Source organism: Hippoglossus hippoglossus, chromosome 2 (genome assembly GCF_009819705.1).
Source record: "Hippoglossus hippoglossus isolate fHipHip1 chromosome 2, fHipHip1.pri, whole genome shotgun sequence".
Lineage (NCBI taxonomy): Eukaryota > Metazoa > Chordata > Actinopteri > Pleuronectiformes > Pleuronectidae > Hippoglossus > Hippoglossus hippoglossus.
In genome coordinates this window covers 7,478,257-7,503,131 of record NC_047152.1, presented here as the reverse complement: position 1 = coordinate 7,503,131, position 24,875 = coordinate 7,478,257, and the positions used below count along the sequence as shown (strand labels likewise).

General features: G+C 43.6%; 1 protein-coding gene across 6 annotated transcripts in view; it reads left to right on the top strand.

The window, feature by feature from the left end:
- The window catches only part of zranb3 (zinc finger, RAN-binding domain containing 3), an 89,536-nt gene that overhangs the window by 7,973 nt on the left and 56,688 nt on the right, over window positions 1-24,875 (top strand). For 5 of the 6 annotated variants that reach the window (XM_034608157.1, XM_034608147.1, XM_034608189.1 and 2 more), the window contains exons 3-12: window positions 1,988-2,006; window positions 2,289-2,467; window positions 4,838-5,069; window positions 9,019-9,104; window positions 10,639-10,810; window positions 14,542-14,676; window positions 18,728-18,847; window positions 22,166-22,285; window positions 23,105-23,284; window positions 23,695-23,871. In XM_034608157.1, the coding sequence (XP_034464048.1) occupies window positions 1,988-2,006; window positions 2,289-2,467; window positions 4,838-5,069; window positions 9,019-9,104; window positions 10,639-10,810; window positions 14,542-14,676; window positions 18,728-18,847; window positions 22,166-22,285; window positions 23,105-23,284; window positions 23,695-23,871 (1,420 nt within the window). The remainder of the gene's footprint in view (window positions 1-1,987; window positions 2,007-2,288; window positions 2,468-4,837; window positions 5,070-9,018; window positions 9,105-10,638; window positions 10,811-14,541; window positions 14,677-18,727; window positions 18,848-22,165; window positions 22,286-23,104; window positions 23,285-23,694; window positions 23,872-24,875) is intronic. The other variant, XM_034608164.1, reaches the window with a different exon arrangement.

Below are 24,875 nucleotides of genomic sequence, written 5' to 3'. Positions count from 1 at the left end.
CGGTGCACCGGAGGTCCGGTCCTCAGAAGAGAACCGGAGCCGGGCTGGAAGATTGGGGTTAGACACGGGGCCACACAACACATCACTGTGCAGAGGTCGAAGCCATCAATTCATCGTAGCCAGCTCTGGTGGTGGGGGTGGGGGGTTGGGGAGCCCATTTTCCTGACACTTTGGGGCTTGTGGGTTTCAGAGATAACATTAAAAAGATGCGTTTGACAGGGACCGTGCCGTCGTCAGGCAACAGCACTGCAGCATCCTCGCAGTCTCAAACCGTCAAGACGACGCTCAGGTTATTTAAAGGAGGATGATTAATGTGTTGAGAAATGGCAAGCACCTGCCCCAGCCACACTCCCTCCCTAGTTTGTGGGTGTGGGTGTGGGTTGGTGTATATATGTGCGCACACACACACACACACACACACACACACACACACACACACACACACACACACACACACACACACACACACACACACACACACACACACACGCACCTGCACATATATAAGTTTACATGTGTGGACCTCCTTTTGTTCACGTGCCTGTGCATTCATTGTGTATTTTTTTGCATGTATTTTTCCTTTGTGTGCATTTTTCACACACATAAGACCCATTTGAGTGTGGTGTGTGTGTGTGTTTGTGTGTGTGTGTGTGTGCGTGCGTGCACACATTGCGCTGACTGGGCCGGTGTGCTGGCAATTAGAAAAACCACCAGTGGCAAGGTGCACATTAATCATGTTCCTCAGCTGAAAGAGAGAAATGGGGCGGAGATGGGGGGAGGAGGAGGAGGAGGAGGAGGAGGAAGAATAATGAGAGAGTGTGTCTGAGGTATTCAGAGCCGCTCTGTTGCACTATTTGCTCTGACATGATGTTGGAAGCGTTTGTGAATAAGCAAGGCAATGACAATGGGCCCAAACCCAGTGGGCAGAGAGAACCAGAGGTTGATCTATTTGCACTTTTTCCACGGGGACGACTCCAGCGGAGGGCATGTGTCGAGCTCTCATTGTTCCTCATAATGTGCTTCGTAAAGGGAAGTAGTTTGCTGCTCTGTGGCTGCACAAACATCATATCAGAGCCCGAGGTGAGCTGATGCTGTTGTCCTCGTTTGAGGTTCAATCGCAGGTTAATCTCACCCTCTTCAAAATATGAAAGTGAAGATATAAAAGGATAATCAGGATTAGCAGGGGTAGATCGCAGATTACATTTCTGTTGACTCATTAATCGATTAATTGTTAATTGCGCTAAAAAAACCTCCGTCGCTCGTGCTGCACCTGTCAGCAACACCAGAAGAATGTGACAGTGATTTTTGTGGGGCAGCTTGTCATGTCCTAAATTTAGATCATTAAAAGAAAAGAACAGTTTTCTGTATCATTTTAATGTTATTATCGTTTTATAATCGAGAATTAAACTGTGATTAGATGTTGCTCTGCATGAGCCACCATGTTACTTTCTTTTCCAGGTAACCGGATGAACCCAAGCGCAGGGAACACTCTGCAAAGTCTCTCCGAGGACTCTCAGCTACATCACAATCTGAAATATTCATTAGGAACAACAGCATTAATATTAAATAGCAGCAACAGTTCTCAAACTCAAACAAAGTGCCAGTGCATCCGTAAATCACAAGTGACAGACTTGAAATTTGTCCAAGAGTTAAGCTGATGGTATGTGTCTCACGACTTTTCACTGTGGCCAGGAAGGTTTGAGAGGTCGGGATGTGACAGGAGAGTTTTGGTATGAATCCTTGGACAAGCTGGGCATGTGTATCAGAATAAATGCCCCCCCCCCCCCCCCCCCCCCCCCCCCCCCCCGATTAATGCTGTTGTGCCCTTGAGCAAAGCCCTCATGCTGCGGGGGGCTTCTGTCCTTTAAAACTTTAAACTATGAACTCTGTCTTTTTATAGCAACTAGGATTTGTCTGGCCTACAAAGTAATTTCCTCGTCTCAGCACCCATCTGACAAAGTTTTCTCTGTTTCCTTTTGTTTTACAGATGTATGATTGCTGATGAGGTAAGCACACACAATGCTGGCTCAGGAAATCTGTCCCCCCCCCCCCCCCCAAAAAAAAAGAAAACTTACCTGAGACTTCGCTGCATGCCTTCCAAATTAATTTGTCAGCCCTGTGCAGCACTCCCACGTGCCTAATCAGTTTTGACACAAGACTCATTCTGAGACCATATTACTCTTGGGCCTTGCATCAGCTCGGCCGTCATATGCAATTTATCGCAGCGTCGGTGCGCAATTGACTTGTTTTTCTCTCCCCTTCGCCGTGTGTTGATTTGCTCGGTCCAGATGGGTCTTGGGAAGACGGTGCAGGCCATCGCGGTGGCATGCGCCTTCAGGCAGGAGTGGCCTCTCCTCGTGGTGGTGCCCTCGTCCCTGAAATATCCCTGGATCGAGGAGCTGGAGAGGTGGATCCCCGAGCTGCGGCCTGGAGACATTAACCTGGTGGAGAACAAGAGCCACACCATGTAGGTCATCCCACCGCAGCACCGACGCCTGCGCCAGGCCACACATCTGTAATGATGTGAAGTTGCCTCGTGGATAGATACAAGCTGCTGGGGTGGATAGTGGGAGGATAGTGGGAGGATGAAGAGACCAGTCCATGATTTCAACCTCAAAGTAACATCTTTATTTTGCTCGTTTTGTCCAATCATCAGGCCAAAAACCCAAATATTCAATTTACTATCATGCATGACAAAGAAACCGAGCACACTTGAGACTGTGAATTTTAAATTCTTCAGAAAATGCCAAAACAATTAGTCGTTATTTATTTTAAAATCATTCAAGGAGAAAAAACGATGCATTTATCGAGCAGATAGGGAGGCATTCTGCACATCCAGACCCAGAGCCTCTGTGGGAGTGCATACCAGGTCTCTTTAGAGCTCATAAATATGTGTGGGATATCAATGCAAAGTACATAATCCACAGGATTATGTTCATCGTACATAGGATTATCTAAGAGAAAGGCTGCAGCCATTATTTGAACTAAAGGGGAGGTTGTCCTCGACAAGGAGTGTGGCAGCGTTTGATGTCAGCACCTCTCCTGCTCTCTGCCTCCACACATTCGAGTGGTAATGATTTACCTAAAGAGATGCTATTAAGAGCCTGAACGTTCTTGGCCACACGGTGTGAAAGTGAGGCCGTGTGACAGACAGAAAAGTTGTGGCTGACAAATTAATCTCAAAATGTCCCACGGTGTCAGGAGCCAGCAGAGGCCGATGTGTGACAGACCTGACAGACAAATCATGTCAAGGCGTCCACTGCAATATTGAACACGAGCTGAATATATTTTTTTTCCAATGCAGGAAGTGGGAAAATGCTGTCGTAGAGAATTGAGACTCATTTTCTCAGCTGTTTATATTGGTTCAGGTTTGCAGCCTTGAAAACAGCCACTTTCATTATCTCCTCAACTTTCCCCTAGTTCCCTTAGTTTTTTTTATTTTTGAATGAAACAAACTTTCTGTATTTGTGGCATAGAGAGAGAGAGAGAGGGGGGTTAAAAAAAAAACCTTCCCACCTCACATCACAGATGGGGTGCAAAGAGGTTGTGAAAGCCTTCTGGGAAAAACGTGTCCTTGAACTGGATGTGTTAATGACTGAACAAGGAGGCAAGAAAAAAATTATGCAGCACCTCCTCCCTGTATTTTGATTCACTTGTTCTTATGTAGAGCAGGAATGGCACCTGAGGTTTATTTCAGCTCGGAAACGTGTGTGTGTGTGTGTGTGTGTGTGTGTGTGTGTGTGTGTGTGTGTGTGTGTGTGTGTGTGTGTGTGTGTGTGTGTGTGTGTGTGTGTGTGTGTGTGTGTGTGTGTGTGTGTGGCGAAGGCGAAGAATTTGAGCTTGACAGATGCTGGAAACGTTTTTTGATTTCTCAGAGATGCTTATTGAGTTTCATGCAGCTGAATGTCGCTTCTGTGTTTGTTTGTTTATCCGTGAATGTGTGTGTGTGTGTGTGTGTGTGTGTGTGTGTGTGTGTTAGCTCGGCGCACAACCTGGATAATATAGAAATTGCAGCACAGCCCAGGAATGGATTTCTTAAGTGCTCCAGAAGAGGAGATTTATGAAAAAGCAGCCGTCGCAGTCGGAGTACGGCAGTGTGTCCACATCTGTGTGTCTTCCTCGGTCTGCCTTCACATTCATCACGTCCACACAGCCATTTTCAAAAGTCTGCTGTACTTTGCCTTAATGGCTTTGTTGCCAAGTCAGTGAACACCAGAACTTCTGAGCAGATTTTGAGTATATATGTATTTAACTATTGATACATATATGTCAATGGTAACATGTTCTATTTGCCACAATATGACACAAACAAATTAGTGAACATATTGAGGGACGGGGGGGGGGGGCATGGTGGTGCAGTGGTTGGCACTGTTGCCTCCCAGCAAGGAGGTTCTTGTTCTGCCTTGGTGGTTCGGGTACTCCGGCTTGTTTCAGCTCCTTAAATGTGAATATTACTACTTGTAATACTTGTATTGTTGTAGATTTAATATATTAGGGGTTTGGAATACTGGTCAAACAAAACAAGCTATTTGAAAATGTCATCTTGGGCTCTGGGAATTATTTATTATCTGAGCAAATGATGAATCGATAAATTGAGAAAGTTAAAAGCTGACTAATTAAACAATTGGTCTTTGCAGCTCCTGATAAGCAACAAGTAAGAACAAATAAAGTAATGTTAACTTGCCATTCTTGTGTTGATCTGTGTGTGTGTGTGTGTGTGTGTGTGTGTGTGTGTGTGTGTGTGTGTGTGTGTGTGTGTGTGTGTGTGTGTGTGTGTGTGTGTGTGTGTGTGTGTGTGTGTGTGTGTGTGTGTGTGTGTGTGTGTGTGTCCCTCCAGGGGTATCAGCAGCAGCAAGGTGACAGTGTTGGGTTATGGGCTGCTCACCACAGACTCGCGCCCCCTCGTGGAGGCCCTGACCAGGCAGCAGTTTGCCGTGGTCGTGGTGGACGAGTCGCATTACCTCAAGTCTCGGAATGCGGCGCGGACGAAGATTCTGGTTCCGTTCATTCAGAGAGCCAAGCGGGCCATCCTGCTCACCGGGACCCCGGCCCTGGGTCGACCCGAGGAGGTAATAACACTGGATCAAATGGAAAGAGAATAGACGTTTAACAGGGGAAAGGGGAGTTGTTTTCTTTTCAGACTGCAGAGACCTTACAGATCCAAAATTATTTTAAACCCCACTTTGGATTTTTTTATGAAAAATCAAAGATGTTCTGTAGCTAATGAGGAAAAAAAACGACACTCAACAGATTCCAATAATACATCCTTGTGAGCCCGAACTCGGGAAGACAGATTAGTCGGCCGACTCAGGGCTCAGCTCCTGCTCTTAACAAAGGTGTTTCACTCCACGGTGCAGGTTGATCGCCATGGTAACTTGCTCCCGAGCAGGTAATACTCGGATCCAACATTCAAAAAGCCAATTAACTCTCTCTGGCATCACTTATCCTCAAGGATCCCGCGGACTTATTTCAATAACCTTTGTTGCAAAAACTTCATTTACAAAGCCCGATATGAACAGACACTGCACCGCAATAAATGAGACAAGTAATAAAAAGAAGCACACGGGGGAAAACTATTGAATTTAGAGACAATAAGAAGGGCTGTTCACAGGACAACGGTGAGTGGAGGAGCACCAGAGCCGTCCCCCTTCCCCATAATGATTTATTATATCATTTTTATATATGTTATATTGAGGATGTAGATTGCGGGCGTATTCCATCACTGCAGCTGCAGGGGATGAAGTGGACTTTGTGAATAGAAAATCTTTTCAGGCTCTCGATGTGAAGACACAATACAGCATCAATAACCAGTGCTCTATGACCACTGTGTCCTAATGACGGGGCACAGATGCAGCTTTGTGCTTTGGCATTTACACTCAAGTCATCCACTGCAGCCTCAGGAGCAGTGCTACTTCTGGCTTTTACTATGTTTTTCTGTTGCTTAAATCATCATGATGATAATCTGCTAAATAATTAAGGGTTATGCGTCGATGTATTTATTGTGTTTACAGAACAAAATATATACGGTTGATCTGAAAAACAATCTTTTATTTTTTTTCCAATTCCCGACTACTGATTGTTTTCAGAAAATTGGAACATATGCAAAACATCCTGTTTATGAATAGCTCTGCTCTCCGGTAAACACACACACACACACACACACACACACACACACACACACACACACACACACACACACACACAAGGCCTTGTAATTATTCATAACCTGCGATGTAGCTTTTCTATGACTCTGTAACTGTTGCACATTGAATATTATAAAACTTTACTTCTACACAAATTCCCAAGTCGAGAAAAGATGCATAAAATAATCATTCAGACAATAATAGTAGCTCAGGCCCCCCCCCCCCCCCCCCCCCCCCGAAAAACATTGAATTGCATCTTTAGTATTTTTTCTACAAGATTAATATTCATGATAAATAAGCAATAATCAAAGCTAAAGTTCCCAAAAACATCCTTGGGTTATGTTTCCAAAATTTTGTCAAAAAAGTCACTAATAGGACTGTTTGACAAATGTCGCTATTTTCTTTTAAATTGGCCTCGTCCACTGGTGGCCGGCTGCAGTGTACGTCATAAATCCAGCCTCTTCCTTATTAGTAGACGGAACATGGACCAGATTGGACTCTGGCTCCAAATGTTCAAGGTGTCAGTGTTTGTTTCTCGGATATTTGGGCTTTATTTCTGGTTAGTGGGAGGAAGTGGAGACGCGTCATCCATCTTTGTATACGGTCTATTGTGTGAACACAAAGGCCACACTGTCTACTCAGCTGTCGTCCTCTGACCTGCTGTAGTTTCAGAACCAAAAAATTGTCCTTGTTTTATATACCTTTATTTATCTGTGACCAGCACCACATATAGATTTTCTATTTTTCTTGCTATTTAAAAAGAGTAAAAATCCTATTTCAGCTCAGCGTCAACTTGTCCAGCTCCTTCTCTGAGGCTTACACACACACACACACACACGCACACACACACACACACACACACACACACACACACACACACACACTGACAATAGACCCATCTTTCATCGTCACTCTGACTATAAACAACATCACATTTGGTCTTTTATGAACAGCAGCGATGCAGCTACGTGTTTATTTGCATACAGAGCGGCGAAGTGAGATCCGATCGTAAGTGGTCACCGGAGACGCATTCTAATGATTCTATTGACAGGTGTGAATACGTACTTAGAGCTGTCTGCTTTTGATCAGATCACCGAGAATATATATAATATCACCAGAGTTATTCTTTAAGAACGACACTTAACGTTAGAATTAGAAATGGGCATTAAAACCTGTTTTAAAAAGGGGATTTAATCATAGGTCACGCTCTGGTATGCATACGATCAGGATCTTAGCAAGTAGTGTTTAAGTGTGAGATCAGGAAGAACAGTAATATGTTTTCATAAAATATTAAAATCAATTCTTATACTGACCGGGAGCCCCTGTGGAATCACAAGCGCTGGTGTGAGGTGATCGAATGTGTTCCAGATTCTGTCCCTGTTGTGCAAAGGTACAACAACGTTTCAGGATTATCATCACAGGTTTTGTGTTGACTGTGTTTAAGTGTCTGTGTGACACACGACTCAGATCTCACTGTCATCCCGCTGCTGTGAGGAAAACTTAATTATTGCCGAGACCCGATCATGATAATTAACTGATGAAATTCAGGCGGCTAATTAATTCCAAAATGAAGTGAAGTTCGTACTTGTAAGAAATCTTTAGAAGGTGTGTCGTCGGGAAAAGTGTGTGTGTGTGTGTGTGTGTGTGTGTGTGTGTGTGTGTGTGTGTGTGTGTGTGTGTGTGTGTGTGTGTGTGTGTGTGTGTGTGTGTGTGTGTGTGTGTGTGTGTGTGTGTGTGTGTGTGTGTGTGTTCCTGAGTGTGCGAAGATGTGTGTGTGATACATGCCATCTTGTCTTCGCCTGCCTGCAGTGGTGAGGTTAGTTTTTTCGATATCTCTCTCCCCGTCTCTGCCACTAGAATCTGAAACTGAATATAACATTTTATCATCTGCAGCACAAACCTGATAAGACCTGTCCCTGCCTCTGTGCCAGTCTCCTCATTGCCATCATTACTCACTGTGGCTCTGACATCGAGTTAGCACACAGCTCAGGGCATGGTGCACTGTTCATGATGTGCCCTCATTCCACCCACCTATTATATCAACAGTGTGAGGGGTGAAAATGCAAAGCTCCTGTTGAACAAGTGATGAATTTAGAATAGCGCTCTCACTGTGGCGGCTTATTCAGATCGCCCAGCCGATGATTACCTGTCATTACTCCAGAAATTGCTGCAAATACTCAAAATTGACACGGATCCTGGGAGCTTTGTTGTGGTGCACGTGATGCCGTCTGTACGTGACATGAGAAAACCACGTATGTCCTCTGACGACAGAAACCGGCAGCTCATAATTTATCGGTATTTCTAAATGAAGTCACGAAAAATGATCTTGTGATGACGCACAATTTTTTTTCCGTGTCAGCAGCGATTTAGCAGCAGCGCGTTGATATTTGATCCAATTTCATTTCCCTCTCAGATCCGTATCTGCCGCACCGCGGTTTGACCTGGTTAATTGGTGCTGACACAAATTACCACCCAGTCCTACTACCCAGGACTGGTAAACTAGGCGAAGGGCAACAGGACCTTGAATAGATTGCACACAAGATTTACTCTGTGACAGTAGACTAATCGTGAGCGCTGGTAAGGTCTGTGTTTCAAGCCAAAAAAAGGTTTTGAGTGATGGTGTGCTCTCACCTTTCACAAGCCAGAAGTTGAAAAGTTGGGAGGTAAAAACAGTCTCCATGATTTACTGCTAACTCTTCCACTTTTGTCTGGGAGATGTTTTTCAAATGTGTATGATATTATAGAAATACTACTTTTTTTTAAAGGGTCATCTTCTGGTACTGCGATCAGGGCGGTTGACGTGATATCACCATGACGATGTGAGCTACGTGGCGTGAAGCGCTCAGATCTATTTTCTGCATGTGTGTTTCCACAGCTGTTCATGCAGATCGATGCCCTCTATCCAAAGAGCTTCGGGACCTGGACCGACTTCGCCAAGAAATTCTGCAACGCCCGCTACAGGTGAACGTTCAGCACCGACCCACAGAACAACAACGTATATAACCTCATATTTTCCAATTGGTCTATGTTACATTTACTGTATCTTACAACTGACAGACCTTTCATTTAAATTTTGTTTATTCTATAATCCACACAATGATATATTTGATATTTTTCTGTCAGAAATGTACCTCTGTTTCACATTTTGGGGAATAATACACAAAACTCAGATTAAAACAATGTTGTGGTTTAACAGGGGGGGTCATGTACCAGACTAAGAATTAATTCATCACATAATCCCTTATAAAACCACATCTTTTAATTTTTAACACTTGCACAAATTCAACAAAATAAGACATAACTTTCCCCCTCTTCTTTCTGTCTTTATGCTAAGCTAAGATAGCCATCTGATGGCTCCAGCTTCAAGTGGAACTATCAATCTTCTTAATTAACTTAAATATATTTTCAAACTCATTTTCTCCAAGTGTAATACCTGATTTCGGTCTTTTCTTGGTGAAATTAGCCGAGTTTCATTAAACCTCACCTACCATTTCATTCTCAGTCTTTATTAAAGTGAGCATTGGGGTAAGGCGGACTCTACCTGAGTCTGGAGTGGCGGAGCTGCTGAGTAGGTTTGTTGTCGGAGCCAGACGGCAACTGAAGCCAAGCTTTAAATGCCAATTGGCTGCTGGTTGCCAGCGACGATCAGTTACATGTGTGAACAAACACATCAAATACATTGTTTTGGATGTCCATCAAAGTCAGCGGCTCGGTTGGGGATGGGCCCGACGCCATTAATGATAACAGTTTGTATATAATGGCACTTAGTGTGGCTGGGGAATACCGTTCTGAGCCCCCCCCCCCACACACACACACACACACACACACACACACACACACACACACACGGATCCATACAACAGAGGAATCACAAGGCGGTTCCATAACGTGTTCCTATTCCCTTCATGATAGTGAAGTCCAGGAGACCGAGCAGCAGCATCTCAGCTGCACAGGTCCTGGTTCAAATTCTCACAACCAGGCATAAATGTTGTTTTCGAAGGAGCGAGTCGGTTTTCTCTTCCTTCAGCAACTTCAAGTTTGAAAATCGAAGTGTGAAACAGTAAATTCTGGCAGTGCCTTGTTAACTTTGTCCACACTTCCAGCCAATATGGCAGATAACCAGCCTTTGTATTGAGGGCCAGTACTATTCTAAAAATCCGTTTGGCGGATAAATTGTGAAAGTTGCTGGTGAGTTTTGGGATGAACCTGCTGCTGTGGCCATTAGACAAAATAGTTTCCATTCTGCAAATTGCCCTTAAGCAAAAAGCTGATCCCCGGACTGCTCCAGCAGAGCTGCTCAGCGATAAACAGTGGAAGGCTGTTGTGCTACTGGGCAGCTCCCAGGTGGGAATGTTTATATGTGTTTAACTATTCCTTCAGGCCAGTGCTGTAAATAAGTATGTTTTCTTAGGAAGTTTGACTCTGTGAGAAACGTGTGTCTCTGAAAAAATAGAAATAAGAATGCCGGCTTCACCTCCCATTCCATGTCTCCCAGGTACTTTGGGTCTCGCAGACAGTGGGACTGTCGCGGTGCGTCCAACCTGGAGGAGCTGCACCAGCGGCTGAGTCAGATCATGATCCGCCGTCTCAAAGCTGAGGTGCTCACTCAGCTGCCCCCCAAAATCCGACAGCGTATCCCCTTCGACCTGCCCAAGGAGGCTGCAAAGGTACCTTTCTGATGCACAGACATTTTGTTTGTTTTACCCATTAATTTATGCTTTAAAAAAATTCATACATAGCCACAAGGATAACTTCAAAATGACCAATCTACTGTGACATCCTGATTAATTATGAAGACACAGTTTCATGCTGGTTGCCAAAATGAAATTCTGTGGGGTTCTCAGCACACGGGGAGTGATTCACTGAACTTTCCCCCACAAATCACACCGACATTTGCTCATTTGTTGTTGTTTGCCTCAGCTAATTTTCAATTCAATTAATGGTTTTTTATTCTTGTATCAATCAAAACCACCAAATATTGGGCTTCATGCAAAAATCACTTGCACAAACTATTTAATTCCTAAGTGGCACACAGCAACGATTTAGAAAACTTGTGTCAGTCATCAATTCTGAGTCATGCACAGACCTTGTCTGCTTTTCTAAGTGATAAAAAAACTCTTGTTTTGATTTTAAATGAATCTTCGTGCTTCAGTCTGAGTTTAAATGTGATTAGAGCTTCAGCAGTTACTCTATAAATTGATTAATCACACTATAATTATTATATTTGTTAATAATATTTTGTATTATTAATTTTGAATCTGGAATGTAAATATCAAATAACTGTAGTGGAATTTAAAAAGTACAATGTCTGTCACTGAATTTTTATTGGAATAGAAATATGATAAAATATTAAAGTAAAGTACTTTTTTGATTTATATTTTAAATCTATTAGCGAGTTTCACCATGGCAATCTTTTACATTTCAGTAGTTGTAGACAATTCTCTTTCTTCAATAATACATATGTCTCTCAGGGGAAACATGACTGATTCATTATGATAACTGACAAAGTAATATCACTGCTTTCCATTTCCACGACTGTATTAACATTTTCCAGTTGTTTCCAAGACTGATACTGTTTAAATTTGTTATGTTTCTATCTGATTTTCTGACACCAGACCTGAATCTCCACCCGGTTAAATCCTCCTTTCCTCCGGTAACATTGTTTCGAATCAAACTTACCCACAAGAACAGAACATTCTCATATGGACACAGTGAATCTGAAATATAGAAAAATAGCAAGATAACGTTCCTGAATGATTTCGGACATTTACTAGTATAAACAATTTACAAGTTATTTAGTTACAATTAATCATCTTTTGGCATCGCAGGCTGGTCCTTCTGCTTGATAAGAACTTGATGTTTTCTGTTTTCTCTTCCATTCACACATGATGGCTACTGTGTCCAGTGTAGAAAACTGTCGACTGCAGCGTCAAGATTAAATAACTCCCCATTAGCCCAAAGTAAGATGCAGCGAGATCCCGCTCACTGTGTTCTCCTTCCTCCATCTATTCCTGGATCTATTTGTAGATGGTGGAATGTCATGTTTCGTGTGTAGGTGTTCGCTTCACTTTTAGCCTCACCCAAAGTTATGGTTGCGGTTTCTGCCTCCCACGCCGTGCTGGATGCGTGGGAATTTACACGTGAATGCTAATGCGGCTCTGACCTGGCCTTCGCGCCTGTCGCTCTCCGCATCGGCTCACTGGTGTCGAGGCTACGAAGGGTTAGATTCCCCGCTGTGTGCGAGAATACGCCGAAGCATCCACGAAATAAAGCCCTTTATTATATTTTGTATCATATCAGCAGGAGTGGAAAAACACTGGAGGAGCTCTTTCAGCAGTAATTATGCACCGAGCCACCGTCCCAGGAAGTTACTCAGGAAAGTGATGATGCAGGATTTTACCCAAGTCTCCCTAAATGTTAAGTGACGCTTTAATTGGGGGCTAAATATGGTCAGTGTTTCTACATTGCGGCGCCAATTAGGCCACCGAACGTACGTGTAGAACTGTGGGAAAAGTTCATGTCATGTCGTGTAGCTCTCGCTTTACTCTCTTATCTGGAGCCGGCTGAAACAGCTGCGTCTGTTCGTGATCTCCTCAGAGGAGTGAGCTTAGAGATCATTTGTCTTCGGTTGAAAACAAAAAAACACCACAAAAGCTGTTCTGCTCTACAGTTTATGTTGTATTTTGTTTTTGCATGCATGTTTTTGTTTCACGGCGTCACAGCGACAATGGAAGGGGTTTGAAGAGATGAGAAAGGACGCTGTGAAGTGGTCAGTCGCCCAAATCTGCAACCAGGAAAATAGGAACAATAGACAACATAAAATACCGAGTGGACCTTATTTTCCTGACGGTATCTCCTGCGTACCAGCACCCCTCACCAGTTCATTCCTCCTATCTCATTTTACTCCCTAATGATGGCTTTTATCATCCGCAGCCAGACACTTTTTATGTCCCTCCTGCCCTTTACTTCCTCAGCCCTGGCCTTTTGTCTGCGTTACTCTAGTGAATATCATCGAGGGTGGAGTGTTTAGCCACTCGTGTTATTTTTCTTATTATTATTATTTTTTTCCCCGGCACTTTATGAAGAAATTCTCGGTTGTAAACTTTTTAATTAAGATAAAACACGGCGAGACAGTCTGAGCTGCGTTTGTGGAGGTGCTGCTTAGTGAAACATCTGAGGGAAGGCATAAAGGAAATGCAGCTTTTATGCTCCTTCGATATGATAATATTTATTCATCCCAGCGTCCTTGACTTTGACGAGGTTTGAATCCACTGAAATGCTAATTATCACAATAAGTGGTGCAGAGCTTCCACATCTCACCACAGTTGTTTCATGGTAGCAGTGTAGAACACAGGGAAAGATGCGGTGTAGTGAAACCCGCCTCGGTTACATGTGTGTGCGCTTGAATTAATAAGACTTCTCTCCTTTTCTCACACGTTTTATTTCCTCCCCTCCGACCTCCTTCACACACCCACCACGATGTGCATGTACTGTATGTGCTTCCTCACACGCCGCTGCCTCTTCCTTCACTTCACCATATGGTTCACAGTTCTCCGCCGTTTGATTTGCGGCGCTTTAAGACGGCGCTCGCTCCTGTGGAACTTTTCCACGTTTTTTTTTTTTGTGTGTGTCATCTTGCAGCCTGGATTTAGACAGATTCCATGCAGTGTTCTTGCAAAAATAGCCGTTAATGACAAACTGGTTTACTGTTAGACAATTTAATAAAGAAGACACGGGGGTTCATTGTCTTCCAAAGCACCTGAAATTATTAGTTATTGCAGGGAAATTGAATCAAACATACGGCATGCTGCTTTTCTTGTCAGATTTCTACAAGACGCACAATGTGCTGAAGCCTGCTGTTAATGAACTAACTTCTATATGAGGCCTGTTTTTATGATAAACAGGCCTAACCTACATGTGGACAACAACGCACGGCCTCTCCCCGCGCGTCTCGTTTCTGAGCACAACGCAGCATATGCTTCCCTTCGCCGGCAGCCGCTCCCACTGCGATCCTCTCCGCTCGACACGCCGCCTTAAATACTCCTCGCCAATCACCTTGAGAGCACGCGAGCCCTCTTTGATTTATTGTACCGGCCCGCTCGCTTCTCCATCTTCGACCCCAGCTTGTCACAAGAAGGCTATAATTGGGAGACGCTCATGACCCACCTAACACAGCAGCCCAGTCAGAGGGGGTGGCATCCTTGGGAATTCTCCCTCTCTCTCTCATTTTTTTCCCCCTCTTCCAGGGAAAGTAGGACACCCAGCAGCACCATTAATTGTTCTGCCCTTTATACCTCAAAAACAGTGGCGAACAAGAAAGAGAGTGAGAGAGAGAGAAGGGTGGATGAAGGAAGAAAGGAAGCAGCCTCACCGTTCTATGTGCTCTCCTTGTTTCCAGGAGGCCTCAGCCAGCTTCGCCAAGTGGGAGAGACTGATGACGGGACTGGGGTCGGGGGTCACCGCCACGGACACCCCCTTCACCGAGGTCATGGGGCTGGTCACACAGATGTACAAACAAACAGCCATAGCCAAGGTAATGGGAAAGCAGGTGGTCTCAGAGTACATCTTGTTTGAGCCCAGCCTATGTCATTATCCTCTGCAGTGTATCTTTAAGGCTGAAGTTCAGCTTTATTTTTCTGAATCCTACTTATGGTGTATCCAAGTATTTTCTATATATTTTATTCATGTGTGATAGAGCTCTATGTTTGTCCCCGAACTTGATAATTAAAACATTTTGAATTAAAAACACATCCGCCAGCCACACTGTTACACTGGCTGATGTGTTCCCTCATTAGCATGAACACACTCGTTTTAAATGAATCCTAAATGTCCTGCTGCTGTAAAAACTCACTCTAGCACCAAATGTTTGTCAATCCCTACCTGAAAATAGTAGTTTGAGTGATGTTGGTTTAAAACTAGTGTCCAACTGCTTAAGTGAGTTATTTCTCCATTTTTCCAACAATGTCACAGATATTTCTGACCCATGTTTTTAAAGATCTTCATTAGGAACCTGTGGGTTTGGTGCTGAGTGACACATCAACCCTCTCCTTTAAACTCCATAGTAGTTTGATGGTCGGATGCTGAGAGTTCATCTCAGGGCATTTGTACCTCATGCACTCAAACCTTTATAGACGGCGAGCTCCAGTCAAAGTCTAACATTAGCTCCTATCAGCTTTATTATCAAAGAGGCAGAAATAGAGTTGAACCTTTCAGCAGTTCAGAAAACGCAGGATTTTGCATCATTTCAGGGAGTGGGTTGGATCTCAAGCTTTGACCAGGGGGTTAAAGTGTGGATCATATTGAAAGTGAAATAAATCAGATTCATGCAGACAGGAAGAAAACATGTGGAAGTATAAGATGGACAAATAGATGGATTTTTGACCGGTTTAAAGAGGGAAAGTGATTTTCTTTTGTGTCTGCAGCCGAGTATCTGTAGAAAGTCCATGCATATTGGGCAAAACAAGGTGAAAATTAAGGTTGTAGATGATAGAGCACGAGACTGAAGTTTCCTCACCTTACAGAAGAGTTTCTCAATTTTTAAAATCTTTCTCCAAATAATAGTCAATAGTCAGGAAACAGGGTTTGTGTCCTGTAAACGCTCCTCCTGTTTAAACCGACTCTTCTGATTGAGTTTCCAATGGCCGTGATAGGGGGATAAAATCCATTAATAAAGTTTATCTGAAGTTATTTTCATTTTCCTTACTCTGTATAGCGGCCTTGGGTACCTTGAAAGGCTCTATATAAACCTAAGTTATTATTATTACAATGTGTGGCATCAGCAGTCTGGGGTTTGACAAATCTGATTTATATCTTCAGACGTTTTTATGCCAAATTCTGTTTGTGTTACTGTCTCCTATTTGTCACACTGACAGTTCATCAGGGCGGCTTCTTTTATTCGCCAGTAACCTTTGTCTGTTTGTCACAACTACAAACGCTCCCCAACTCAAACCATTTGTCATTACCATTTACACAACGCCCATAAATAACAAGGGGTGGCCCCCTGATCGGAATGTTTTGTTCTCGTTTGGTGATGATGTCTGAGAACTCTGGCAATCTGGGCAAGATTAATAATTCTGCAGTTTTCAAACATGAACTCCAGGAAATGTCTGACCCGTTCATGGTGCCCCTCCCATCGCCAAACTGGGAGAGAACAGGCCCCATTACATCATTAGCGCCATTATTGACATGTGGTCAGCAGATCTTCTCCGAGAAACGTTCCCTGTGTGTTAAGATTCCAAATATTCTTTCCTCTGAAAACACAAAACAACAAATACAACCCAAATAATAAAGCTTTAAATATGGAACGTATGTTTTCTCCATTTTCACAGTTCAGGAGAAAGGTGACTTGATGGCACAGCATCACGATCAGAGCGCTTGTCCGACCCCCTCGGGGAGATTTCACAGGAAAGCATCGCCATGGTAACAGGGCCTAATGGTCGCCAGTGAAAGCACTTAGACAAAGTAGGGAGTTATAACAGAGGTATTATTTAGTTGTGTCCAGCCCGGCATGATTACACCTTATCTCAAAGTTACACACCGCAACAGCGTCTCTGTGATGTTGTTGCTATGGAAACTCCGTCAGCTCTCAGCTTGAAGAGACTTGTTTTTTTTTTAATGAGAGAGAAATAAGCAATGTGGGGAGGTGGCCGGATGCATAGAGTATGAGGAAGGTTGGGATCAGAGCAACTGGTGACGAGGTTATAGCAAGTGTTCTCGTTTCCGCTTCCTTTTTCCACCTGTGGTCAGGTCCCAGCTTCTCTTATCTTGATGCTAAGAGGTAGTTCCTGTAGTTGAGTCAACATTTCCTCCAAATATCGTATCCCTCTCCAATCATCTTCCATGTTCCAGGGCTGGCATTCCTCTCAATTAGCCCGACGCCCTCAGCCATGAGGAGCGTGGCCCCTAGGTTAACGAAGACCGGAGATAACCACCGAATCCAATCATCGACGCGCTACTTGCTCAGCCTGCCTCCAAGCTTGGATCTTTTTTTGTGCCTGGCGTTGTTTGCTGATTGGATTTCTGCTCAGTTTAGCCTAACACCGGACCTCCTTTCATTACAAAGCCCCCCCCGCCCACTCGCCCACCTCAAAGCCGATACCGCCGGCCCAGCCTCATTTCCTCTCCTATCGGTTTTTAGAGTCAGGCACACTGTCTTTACTTCAGAGGAAAAAAATAGGTTCTCTCTTCTTCTCTTGGATCATCGGGAAGGGTGGAATGGTGTGATAGATTCACACATCTATGTCACTCTGACGAGCGTCACGGCCCCTGCCCGCCTGCCAGTCTGCCTTGCGACGGAGCTGCCAAACGCCTTTGGGGTATTTTTATTGCTTTACCCGCCAAGCATCTGCTCCCAATTACCCAGAGAGGACAGCTCTGATGCTGGACTTTAAAGCAAGCTAACGGGCCGCTTCAGACAGCCGAGAAGTTGGTGCACTAATTAAACTCAGCGGAAGGAAGCCGGTGAAGCCAGGCCGTCAGTAATGAGGACCCCCCAGATCAGAACGGGGTCGGCAGGCCTGGCGGAGAGATTCATTATCAGGCGCATTGGCTAATTATCAGCAAGGCAAAGCAGAGGTTCTCCCACCAGAGCAGGTGTGATGGCTGCAGAGGTTGTCAGGTTGCAGGAGGTGTGGAGATTATAAGTGTGGGATTCACACCGTGGAGAAAGGCCTGTCTCCAAAACCGTCTAGTAAGGGCTCTGTTCAAGTCAAATCAGACCTCGGTATTTCTCACTAGTTGGTGCTATTCTTGGGAGCTTTCTGGCCCGGGGCTCTGAAATGAGCCGAGCCCGGCTGCTCAATGACACGCTCATACAGCACATCCTCTCCAGCTTTGCAGCCGGTAGCGGCAGCGGCCACAGCCATCACAGTGTGATCGCCGGGCAGCAGTGCACGGTGAATTGATAGATACGGATACCTGCAGGGTACAGTTAACTCACTCGCACTTCTGCAGCTTCCGTGCTTTTTTGGGATTGTTAGCCTCACGCTGTCAATCAAGGTCGGACGCTTCGGCAGAAACAAGCGCGATGCTGTTAAATCGGGGCTGTGATGTTTATCAAGCATTGTTACCTCCTGACTTCATAAATAAAACAAGACTAACAGGTAGACCAAATGCCAGGCATCAATAAAAAAAAAAGGCTGGAGTGGAGCGCCTGAGAAGTAGGATGTTTGTTTTAATTAAATTAGAAAAAGGGCTTTATCTTTTCTTAAACGATAAATTCTGGGATTCATTAAATCGTCGGATCCAAAGGGGACATTTCTTGTATGTGGTGTCGACGACCCCTTCCCAGAGAAAAGGAGTGCACACACCAATCATATCTCCAAGTTGTGACTTATTGATTTGCTCTCACTATCTGCGAGCTGACAAATGCGCCCCAGTCGCTCTGTGTGCTCTATCCTTTTAAAGTCTGGATCCCTGGCATTCAATACTGAATCGATCACACAGAAAGGATGCCGCGGTGATTAATTGACTTCCTCACTGATCTAGCTGATTCCTCTGTGTGCGGTCGACCAGTGAAGTGATGGATTCAGTGGCTCCCTTTCATCTGTGTCTATTTCTGTATGTGCCTGTTTGTGTGTGGCCAGGCGGGAGCTGTGAAGGACTACATTAAGATGATGTTGGAGGCCGAGCAGCTGAAGTTCCTGGTGTTCGCCCACCACCTCACCATGCTGCAGGCCTGCACCGAGGCCGTCATCGAGGCCAAGGTAACCTCAGGCCGTCCACACGATACTGGATCCTCTAAAATACACACGTTAACAGAAAAAATGATTCACTGTACATTACGATTCAGCTTCTCCTGTTTTTATCGCTATGGTAACTGTCTCCAGAAGGAACAGATTCTTCCACATCACTCACACAGCCTCTGAAATCTTTGGTCTCCCCACCCCCAAACTTTTTGGATCCTAGTTAAAACCGTCTCTCACCATATCACACAGCCTCGTTCATCCCTTTGTCCATTTTTCATCCCTACTATTCTGATTAACAGGGAGATACAGGACGCTACGTCTTCATCAAGTTTCCTCCCCTCTGCCACAGCAGCTCTGAACACAATACCCTTCTGATTACAGGGACACGCTTATCTATTTATGGATGTGTGCGTATACATATGGATTTACATGGACCTTTCTATGTGTGAGTGTCTCAGGGAGGACGGATTTCTCTAAATTACCAATACGTGGACAATGCACATAATTAGCCCCCGTTTCACTGCTGGAACTTCACGACACATCACATGTTTCCATCGTGATGAATTCCTGGAAATAAATTAAAACTCATTTCAAGTTCCAGGTGCTCGCAGAGGTCGACCATAGCATCTGAACTAGTACCCCAAAAAAAGAGTATACAGTTATTGCAGTGGCCAGAAATAAAAAGACGACTCAAGATTATAGAACAATAAGGATCACAATGCACGTAGTGAGGCCATGGACTATAAATAAAGATGGAGGATGCATCTCCACTTCCTCCCTCTATCCAGGAATGAAGCTAAAATATCCGACATTCCAACATTTGTAAAGCCCTAATTCTAAATCTATAAATCTAGATTTGACAGTAGAGTCACTAAAAGGATTTGGTGATGAATGGATTAGCTTTGAATTTATTAAATTTTATGTACATGTACATTGATTTAAAGCAGGAAAATGTAAAATGCGAAATCAGTTTTAATCAGCTGAGTCAGAAAGAAATCAGCTTCCTGTTCCTGTGCACTTCGCCCTATACAACAAACTGCTCTTAAAAAGTTTCTTCTCACCTTCAACCTCCAAGACTGGGTAAAAAAAACCAGTCCTAGAATTCATGTTAGTGTTGCACTAATCACTTAGCAACAAGAGGGTTTTACATGCTTGATATTTCATTCTGGCACAAATGTTCATTTCTGTCATTTCCATTTAAGAGATTCGAGTTGTTTCCAGCTGCACAGACCTGAATTGGCCATTAAGGGTAACCTGGAAGTACTAAATGTGCAGAATGTGTTCATATTTCACTCCTGCTTCCTGGATAACCAGAGGTAATTGGGCCCTTACTTGATTTGTATTCCTTCGTCCATAGTCCCGCTGTGTTTATAAGTCAAATCCCTGCCATCCATGATTAACTTAGACAAAGTGCTGAGCTCTAAGTTAGGCTTGTGCTTCAGCAGGGGAAAACACAGCAGATGTTAAAAGTCATGAATTATTTACGTCTTCCACTTATACACTGAAGTCAGGTGCAATATTTAGATAATTACAAATTAGAATTTTTAAACACTGGAACTAAAGTTATTCTCTTAATCATCATCTGAGAGCGTCACGTTTTTTTCTTCTCTTTCCTCCTCAACTGTTCCTCCTCACTGGGAAGAAAGTAAACTTTACTTCCACAACTCATCTGCAAAGCTGCATTTCACAAGTCATCACAAGCAAAAGTCGTCGCTGGCAACCTGTGAGAGTTCAAGTGTGTGGTTGCGTACGTGTGTGGCACAGGGGTCGAGGAGGTGTTGACTGAACGCGGTGCAGCGGTACGACGTGCGATCGCACATTACTCCGTGACACGCTCGTTCTCTGGTTGCATTCGCACTCGTCAATTAACAGAGACGGGCTAAAAAAAGCAGCGACAGGCAGGGCGCCGTGATGAGAGGTTTGTCAGAGACGAGTGAACGCGCCGCTCCGATCGCATGACGCTGTCGCACTTTCGCATTTCTCACCAGGTGTCAAACGGGTTGGAAGGTTGTTTAGGGAAGTTGTGAATTTGTTTTTGAAACTAGCAAATAAAGTGCACTAAATACAAGACAAACAACTTTTGTGAGACAGCAGATGATTCTAAAATTTAGCTTTTCATTAATGACAACTTGAAGTTTGCTTTTATGATTTCATCTGGTGAAGCACTTTGCAATTGTTTTGAAAAGAAAGTGCTACCTAAATAAAGTTGATTATTATTATCACGATTAGTTCTGCGTATATATTTGACATTTTATTTTTTGCCCGAAATGTCAACCAGTCCTCTGTGGTCTCTCGCTCAGCACGGTTCTCCTTCATATTCATGCAGTTACAGTTACATTCACACGTGGGAGCGGCGCCGCACACAAACACACTCTCCCACCGAGGGCCACCGAGCATCTCTGCAGGAGCGGCGAGCCCGAATCAAAAAGAGTGCGGCCGTGCATTAGCAGCACAGTGAATGTCAGGTTCCAGTTCAGGTTTAATGATCATGCAAACCACCGCTGTCTTTGTCTGGCGTCACATAATGTTACAAAATATTGTGTTAGCGCCTCCACTCAAAGGAGCTGTTTTTATTGAACGCTACCGTTTCAGTGGTTTTCTATTCATTGCATTCATTCACACCTCATGTCATTGAAACATCTGCAGAGTGGAAAGTGGGATAAAATAGAAAAGCTCATCTCCTTTAGTGTTCCAGCACCAGCTTTTTAAATGGGGACAATACCATCCCTACCATCCCTCTCTAAATGTGGGAACGTTTAAATGGGAAGTTCAAACAACCTCAGTTACATTATCTACTCCTGTTATTTGCATGATCCTTCCTGAGATGCATGTGCATAAAGGAGAGAGGTTCACCCCCGATCACAGCCAGATCCAGGCCAGTACAGCTGCGACAAAATAATGTAACATCTCTCTTTGGCACAAAAGACCTTGTTTGTCCGGCTTTGAACATTTTGAATTATGTTCTTTATTTTGCTCGAGAAAAGGTTGAATCCGTAACAACTTGGTTTGGTGTCATTTTTCTGTATTTGTTTGTTTCTTTGTGTGTTAGCAGGATGATGCAAAAACTACTCAACCGATTTCCGTGAAAATTTGTGAAGAGATGGGACATGATAAAAGGAAGAACCCGTTAAAATGTTAACATCCAAATTCACTGTGCTCATCCTGCAATTGTCAAAGCTTTACCTGCTTTCTTTTGATAAGAGGCGCAAAAAGCTGAAAGCCTCTAAAAATCAACACCTCATTCACAGACCACCGTGTTGCAGGCATCACTACCTGGTTTCACCACTGTCATCCATCGTGAATTGAGTTTTCCATCTGTTGTCTCCGCTCCGTCAGGCCGGTTACATCCGTATCGACGGCAGTGTCCCGTCCTCAGAACGAATCCAGCTCGTGCACAAGTTTCAGAGCGACCCTCAAACCCGGGTGGCCGTCCTCAGCATCCAGGCTGCCGGCCAGGTATTTACTACACACACATTTATACATCTACATACTTTGTTGCTTGTTGATCACCTCAGTTTTTATCAATTCATTTTAATGTCTTCCAATGATCTTTATTCCCTTTCTGTTGTAACCACTGTAAATATATCCTGCAAATTCACAGCACTCTGAAGTCGCCCAGTCTTAAACTCCTGGAGTTTGTCATTGAAAAGTTACTGTATTTCATAAACAACAAGATTCAAAAGCGTTAAACAAAATGTAAATGTAAATTAGGTGCTTAATTAATTTGTAATTAACCGAAACCCATGAACACAACAGTTTCCTACGGACTGGCAGAGCTGCTCGGTCATTATAAGAGAACCTAATAAATACCGTTGTTCTGTAATGCAACAATAAATGTTCTAATAGAGTCATTTGCTGCGTATTAGCAATAATGACAACTGTTATTGGTTTTAATGAATCATAATCAAGTAGAAATAAATTGTTTTATTTACTCTTAATAATAAACTTAATAAACTCACTGACAGCCATTATTCTGAGTGACTGAATATGTGCAGATATGTGATGCATTCCAGCCAAAGGATATCGGCACTCGAAGCAATTAGCATCTAATGTTCTCTTATCAAACCGGATTTTTTAATCAAATTAAATTCCATTGCGGTGGTTAAATTATGTATTTTTGTTTTCTGATTTGAGTATCGTGTGTGTGTGTGTGTGTGTGTGTGTGTGTGTGTGTGTGTGTGTGTGTGTGTGTGTGTGTGTGTGTGTGTGTGTGTGTGTGTGTGTGTGTGTGTGTGTGTGTGTGTGTGTGTGTGTGTATGTGTGTCCGCTCTCCAGGGTTTGACTCTCACCGCAGCCAGCCACGTGGTGTTCGCCGAGCTCTACTGGAACCCCGGTCACATCAAGCAGGCGGAAGATCGAGCCCACCGCATCGGGCAGACGGCCTCGGTCAACGTGCACTACCTCATCGCCAAGGGCACCTTCGACACCGTCATGTGGTCCATGCTCAACAAGAAGGTGACGTGAGATGAACTGTGTGGCGGCAACAACCTCTGATCTGTATTTCACCAGTTAACTGTTGGTGTCACATTTAACGTGGATAATAAATCCCTGAAATTGGACGTGATCTCACTTTTATTGCTCCTGTATTGATCAGTGGCTTCAGTTTGTTTCACGGGCGATAAATTGACACAGCTTCACACACATGTCTCCTGTGTTTAGCTGTTTATAATGTATGCATGCATGGATAAAGTTTGACACGTCTGTGAAATTGATTTGCAAATAAGAACAGGCTGCAGGGATTTTAATTAATAATCATAGCTGTTATGATTTGTAATTAAAACTGAATTATTCCACACAAACGTGATGCAGCTCATTATAGAAGCGACTTTGATAAACAAGAATCTGAATTTTCCCACGTCGCTCAGGAAACGGTGACCGGCAGCACGCTGAACGGGAGGAAGGGGTACCTGAAGGCCGACGAGGGGGACAAGGACAAGTGGGAGTTCCTCAACTTCGCCGACGCGTGGACGCCGAGTGAGATGGTCCTGCCGCCGCTGGAGGGAAACTCAGGGGACGGGAAAGACGATCTGTTCTTTTCTCATGTGAGTCAGCGGGGAGACGTCATCACAAATGATTTTACCCCTCTTATGTTTTCAGTGCTGTTGTCCTTCTCTTCGTCTGACTGGGCAGGATTACTTAAAAACTACTTAAAGTGTATTGATCGCCCCCTGGTGGCTGGCGACAGTACAGGTTAAATACCCCGACCTTCTCCTTGTTATTGTGTAGGACATGGACCAAACTAAAAACAATTTTTCTCCAAGATGGTTTCAGTCATTTTAGGTCGTTCTTATCAAACTGATGTTTGTTCCGTTTGGTTTTAATTAGTTATTTGATGTTACAGAAACAGAGTGAAACATAATGAGACTGACTCACTATTGTATTTGGTGCTAATTACTTTTTCAGCTCTTCGTGCTAAATACTGAAAGTTTTCACTATACGGATCTTTAATAAAATAACTTTTACGTTCCATTTTGTCTTTATATATATCTGGAGACATGTACACATGTAAAAATCGTATTCAGATACACATTCACAAATCTCAGTACACAAACATATACATAGAGATACAGTATCACTTCTTTCCACAGACATTTGTGAATAATACTGTTCCAGTAAAACCTCCATACCTTAAAAGCTGAAGGAGCTAGAGTGTGAATAAATGTATATACTAAACATACCTTAAAAATCATGAACCTTTTGAAATCTAGGATTATATTTGAAGTTGAGTACTCGTGGCAATCAAGGCAAGTGGGTATTTTTCTCGATGACTAATCAGGAAAGAAAAGAGTTTTTTTTCCTGGAAACATTTGCAACAACCACATCAATCAAGACTTCATTTGTCCTGCAGAAGGCCGTCAGTCACTCACAACATTGACGTCATCGCTGCAAGAAGAAATGAGAAGTTCTTATATTACTGAAGTCAAGGGGGGGGAAAGATGTGAGGAACTTTGCTGGTATGACAGCAGGCGCTAACATTGTTTCTTTATGTCCCTTATTCACTGTAAGTACCAAATATTGTATTTAAGAGTCATGTCCAGTAAAAAAT